Raw genomic sequence first — 6,670 nt, forward strand, 5'->3', positions numbered from 1 at the left:
GAAGGTCAGAGAAAAAGAGGAAGACCCCCAATGAGGTGGATTGGCACAGTGGCAGCAGCAATGGGTTCAAGCGTAGCAACAATTGTGAGGTTGGTACAGGATTGGGCAATGTTTTGTTTCATTGTGCATGGGATTGCTATGTGCTGACTCAACAGTATCTAATAACAACAACCCGGGAGCCCTTTGCACAAAACTCTATTTGTCCTTTTATCTGGGGCTACCACATTTATCTAACGATGAGCACTTTGCCTAGAATGCCCCTTTCTGTCTTGTTCAACTAGTTCCACAGATTCGCCTACCTCCAAACTTTCTGTCTTACTGAACACCCTGTATAAAATGTTTCTTTTCTCTTTCCCATCTCTTTCCAGTCCTTTAGTTTACACTGTGCTTTTTTCATAGGACTTAACTCTACCTCACATTCTTTTTCATTAATTTTTTGTTGTCTGTTTCCTTACCCAAGAGTAGGGTGCTTGAGGCTTGCTTAGGTAGAGGCAGCATCGCTGTAAGAACAGGAGCTCCAGAGCTAGACAGCCTGGTTTGTATTTGTCAGTTTATATAAGCTCAGTTTTCTCACTTGTAAAACGGAATAACAAAAAGAACTACTTCACAAGGTCAGTGTGAGCATTAAGTGAGACGTCATAAAAAAGAGCTTATCAGAACAAAGTATCTAGAAGTCCTGGTATGGTGCTGTAGGATAAGCACTGGATCGATAACCAGGAGGTTAACAGTTCAAACCCACAAGCCACTATGAGTAAGAAACACTTTAATGACACTTAACACACGCACACATAGTACACAAAAAGTGCTCAATATGGTGTTGGTGTTGGTAGGATGCCATGGAGTCAGTTTCAACTCATAGGGACCCTGTATGGGGTTTCCAAGGCTGTAAACCTTTATGGGACAGGGGGGGCAGAAAGCGTCATCTTTCTCCTGTGAAATTGCTGATCTTGAGGTTATCAGCCCGACTCGTAACCACTGCGCTACCAGGTGCTCAATATATGTAAGTTAAAATCTGCAACATAAGAACCATTGCAAAAAACTCTTAAAGAATTCTATGACTATCTCAAAACTGATGGAATTCCTTATACTCCTAAATGGTTGTCTAGTTAGTTTCAATGATGTAATAATAATAGAATGGTTATTGGGTGCCATAGTTTCTTAGACTACAAACCACTGTCAACACAGTCTTTACCACAAAATTCCTGCCAGTACCTAAGCTCTTTTACCCTTCTGGCAGTCTCTCAGTCATACTGGTAACAGTAAGGTTATTTGGCTATAAGAAATGTTATGGCAGATGTTTATAGTCTCAGAGGGGGTGGGATCTTTATGAGCATTTAATTCCACAGCAAGATCCCAAATTAGTTTCATTATTCTGGAGAGTATAAGAGGGTGAAAATTGGCCCACAAGCCTCAATAGGGGAATGGAATTATGAGCTAGCTATTAGATAACCTCTAATGATGTTTTGGTATACACTTAAAAGAGGGGATGTTCTAAATAATTCATAGTGGGAAGTAAATTACAATCATATAAGTAATCAGATTATTTGTCCCACAAGTTTTAAAGGAATTTTGATGCAGTAAATTTAAATATTACTTTAGAAACAACCATCTATAGATAGGAATAGAATATATTTTTCTCTAACATTTCCACATTAGCAAACTTTAAAGATGGTTTTGTTTAAGAGCAAAAAGGTAACTTTGTTATAATTGACTGCCTCTGCCCGTCATTCCTTATGAACATCATACAGCCCTAGATTGACTACACAACTCCACTCCAGCATTCTATCAAAGAGTCACTGTCTTTCAAGCCTCTGATCCATAATTATGTGACCCTCTTTCCCTTTTCCCTTAACAAACATGATTTCTTAGGCTTCTGTAGCCAGCTGCGAGGAAGAAGTAAATTTAATGCACATCAAAAGTGAGAACAACTGATAACAAGTCTTACAAAATAACAACAGCTGGGTTTTATGCTTTTCTTGTGCCACCCTGCTTTTGGCTGCCCTCCCAGGAGAGTTGTGTCTTATAATAGCATGTTAATGGAATAAACCTCCACGATGGAATTGAGACAGCCAAGAATCTATCTTCAAAGGCAATGGAGAGGCCAGGTCAGACTTCTTGTATCATTTATGTACAATGGTGCCTGGGTCATTGGAGGTACTTAATAAATAAAAATAGCAATCAAAGATCATATTCTAAGAAAAAGTAGAATTCATTTGAAACTGAACTCTTCAGACAGATAGCATTGGAATGCTTGGGAAAAGATATGTGAGACTCACATGGCTCTAAAATCACAGATGATTCACTATGAATATGTAAAGACAAGCAAATGTGCTTTATAACATTTCAGTCACGGGTCACTGTTGAGCTTTCAAAAACCAGGTTAGTCTAGGTGCTCTAAGTAGTCACCTAAATGTCACTAAGTGAGAGAAAGACACTTGCTACCAAATACAGTCCCCATACTTCCCCTGCTTCTGGCTTGACTTTCTAGGATAAAAGTAACTCTTTGAGGTAAAAAAAAAAAAAAAAAAAAATGATGAGGATCATTATATCACTGGTACAATGTTTGGTATGTAATAGGTAAATAACTGGTGAAAAAAAATACAAGAATCAGTTTACCATCAGACCCTGGGGATAAACCCTGGGGGCCATCCATGAAGTGCAAACTTGAGTGGGACACAAACCAAGCAGCAGATTGAGAACAGGACATGTGGACCAAGCTAGTCAAAGGTTTATTTTTTTTTTTTATTTTTTACCGAATTGCATTTACCCAAATTTCTATAAACCAATTTTTAACTGGCTATATCAAACTGGTAGTAACATTCTATGAAAGCTAAATGTCACATATGAAACCACTCTATGGGCACACATGTGCACGTGCGTGGGAGTATGCTTCTGAGAGTGTAGTTTACTGCCTTTACGAAAGAACTACGTTTTTGAAAATACATGGTGAATGCTTTATGTGTCAGCAGTCTGTTTCCCCAGAGTACAAAGCTAAAGTGCCTCTTTTACAACACTCTAACAGAAATCTAGAAAGGAGCATTAAAAAAGAGCACATATTTTTGCAAACAGGTTCTATTCTTCCAGAAAGGAACTTAAAATCATGTATTCCTGCCTTGGGATTTAGTGGTCCTTTGCTCAACTCAGAAAGGAAAAATAGATTCAGTTTATCTGTCAGAACTATATGAATAAAGGCAGTCACCTTCTATAAAAGCATATCACATAGAGTGACAAAGACAAATGTCAGGTTACCTTCATAAAAATTCAATACTATCAACACCTGATTGTTATTTTTCTACCAATTCCTCAAAGTTCATGGTGTAATATTTTAATAAGAGATTGCTGCTGCTAAGTGCCTCAAATCAGTTCCAACTCCTAGTGACCTTGCATAGGGTTTCTGAGACTGTAAATCTTTACCGGAGCAGAAAGCCCTATCTTTCTTTCGAGGAGCAGCTGATGAGATTGAACTGCAGAACTTATGGTTCAGAATTCCAATGATTATTCTACAGAGCTACCATATTTCCCTTAATATGAGATAGATAACCTTTTATTTTCTCTTTGCTCACATTTAAGTTTTGCATCCTGATGTCTCCCTTGTATTCTGTATACAATAATTATGTATTCTGGCTTTGAAAAGAAGCCAAATAAATCAATGGATTTCAAGCACACAGTGTTCTCCCTAGTTGCTGAGGAACACATTGGTTGTAGATTTCACTTTGTCAATACAAAGCAAAATATATTTCAAAGACTACATTTATAGTCTAGAAAAATGATCATAACATTTAAATCAACACAAGCAGATAAAAGTTGTCAACATTTTTATGACTTTAGAAAAGTATATCTAGACTTTTGTTCATACCTCAAAGTAATATAACTACATATGCATTCTATTAAGAAAAAAAACACACACAAAAAAAAAAAACAACAGAGGCAATGCATGGTGTAAAATATTCCATAATCCTGGTTGAAATTAGCAATTTAAATTTTCTGAATGAGGTTACAGTGCAACAGCGAATGCACAAATCAGAGACTTGAGTACTTGCATAGTTGTTAAAAAATTGTATCAAAAGGCCATAGGTTAACAATAATAAATGTATGTTATATTATTATTATTAAAATATGTAATCTGTGATAATAATTTATTTATTTTACAAATGCATTGGAGGTTAGAATTTTTCTATTCATCTGTGACAAACCATGAAATTCAATATTGCTCACCATGACCAATCCATGAAATTTGTCAACTTTGTTCTTGATTTTCACAGGGCCTTCCTCTTAGATGAAATGACCCATTGAACTGAGAGCATAGCAATTTTTTCATCTACGGTAAATCAGTTTAGTTTACTAGGATTTATTATGGGCCTCAGACCTTAGGCTTTTCATGATTACGAACCAATATGTATATAATCCCAACCTTATGGCAATTTATCTCACTATTTCTTCCCCTTTCTGAAAGAATGCCTTATTTCTAAAACTAGGCAACATAGGGGTGCCAGCAGAAACAATTTGTAAATAATGGGTTTCTTAAAAGTCAAGGAGTAGATGGAAATTATAAGGAAATTGAAATTGAAGTCGTTAATTACTCTTAGAATTTCTAACACAAAAGTCTCAAAATTTCCTGAAAATCAAGATTTTTATGTCATATTTTTTAGAATGTTAAAGTAAGCATAGTTTAACTGATTTAGGTGATGAAGCAATAACATTATCTTAAGTTTTTACTATCAAATTAAGATTATTATCTACCCTTTCAAAATAAAATGATAATTTTAGAGAAAGGCTAAGTAAAATTGTATTTTTATTAAAAGATCTATTCTTTATCTAGTCTACATTAGAGATTTGAAGCAAAGTAGCCAGAAATGAAAAGTAGTTCAAGATTTTAAGATATACATAAAAGTGTATTTATTTAGTTGTTGTTAAATGCCATCGAGTTGGTTCCTATTCATAGTAATCTTGTAGAGGTTTCCAAGGAGTGGCTGGTGAATTTGAACAGCAAGTCGGAGGTTCAAACCAACCTTGTAGTGCATTATACTACAGAGCCACATCAGAACTCCATTTATTTAATTACATGAGCTATTTCAATATATTTTCAATGCAATTGTTTATTTCTACTTACATATTATTACCATCTCAGACACCAAAGTCTAATATTAAAATTGGAAATGTTTGGCAGATTATCTGAGAGTGTGGGGCCATTAGAACTCTTACAGTTAGGACCATTACAGTTAGGAACATTTTTTTTAGTTAAAACCATTTTTTAAAACAGTTTTTACTAGAGCAAAATGCCTAATAAAATTTTTAAATGAAAATATATGTGCAGGAAGCAAAACAAATCAGATATGATTTCCTTTTTCATGGAGTATCATGAATTGATGTTTTTGAGTTTTGGTATTGGAGGAGAATATTGAAAGTGCCATGGGCTGCCCATAGAACCAACAGATCTGTGTTGGAATAAGTGTAGCCAGAGTGCTCCTTTGAGGCCAAGATGGCCAAACTTCATCTCTCATACTTCAGACATATTGTCAGGAGGGACCAGTCGCTGGAGAAGGATATCATGTTTGGTAAGGTGGAGGGGTCAGAGAAAAAGAGAAAGACCCCCAGCAAGATGAATTGGCCAAGTGGCAGCATCAATGGGCTCAGTGTGGCAACAATAGTGAAGTTGACCCAGGAACCGGCAGTGTTTCTTTCTGTTGTGCATAAGGTCGCTATGAGTCAGTACCTATGCGATGGCACCTAACAACAACACCAACATCAAGAAGTGACTGAATTAACTTGATAGTTTAAACAACTCAAATAGCATAGCTTTTAATGATTCTGATTATACTGAAGGCTTATCAACTGAATGTGACTGACCAACAGAAACATCACACATCATTTAAGACTAGACTACTTATAAAGAAAACCATATTGGCCCAATTCACAATATCAAAATTGCACTTCAAAAAATGTCACACAATTCAATAACATTTTAAATTAAATGTGTTAAATCACATTATTTTATAGATCATGATAATGAAAAAGAAAATATACTTGATACTCACTTATATAATTCTGTTAATGGTGAAGTCAAAATCACTAATGTTGTCAACAGATTATTACAATGGGTGTGAATTTTAAAAATTTTATCATCTATATATTCATGAGGATTTAAAAGTTTTTGTACAGATGTACAGACTGACCATAACATGTGCTCAGTACATATTAAAATTGTTGTGACATCAAGTCTGTTGAAAGAAAAACAGGAAAATCATGTTAGACAAAATCATCTTCAGCTTGGTATATACACTTTTATACATATTAAGCCGATGTAAAGATAGAAAGATTTGGTTAGATACCAGCATTTCAAAGATCAAAGACAGAAAACATCAAAAGTAGTTTCCTATTTTCCAAGAGTTGTTGTTGTTACGTGCTGTTGAGTTGGTTTTGACTCCTAGTGACCCTGTATAGGGTTTTCAAAGAGTAGCTTGTGGGTTTGAACTGACAACTTGGCAGTTACCAATCCAGTGTCGATACTACAGAGCCACACCAGGAGCCCCTTCCAGGTGTTAGGTGGCTCATAATATAATTGTCTAAAAAATAGTGACATCCATAATAACAAAACATAGACTCATTTATATATATATGTGTGTGTTGTTGTTGTTGTTAAGTGCCGTCGAGTCGGTTCCGACCCATAGCG

General features: G+C 35.5%; 1 protein-coding gene across 1 annotated transcript in view; it reads right to left on the minus strand.

The window, feature by feature from the left end:
- The window catches only part of KIAA0825 (KIAA0825 ortholog), a 645,731-nt gene that overhangs the window by 531,022 nt on the left and 108,039 nt on the right, over window positions 1–6,670 (minus strand). Inside the window, exon 10 of the mRNA XM_006867876.1 lies at window positions 6,036–6,218. Coding sequence (XP_006867938.1) covers window positions 6,036–6,218 — 183 coding nt within the window. The remainder of the gene's footprint in view (window positions 1–6,035; window positions 6,219–6,670) is intronic.

This window comes from Chrysochloris asiatica, unplaced genomic scaffold (genome assembly GCF_000296735.1).
Source record: "Chrysochloris asiatica unplaced genomic scaffold, ChrAsi1.0 scaffold00111, whole genome shotgun sequence".
NCBI classification, from domain to species: Eukaryota; Metazoa; Chordata; class Mammalia; order Afrosoricida; family Chrysochloridae; genus Chrysochloris; species Chrysochloris asiatica.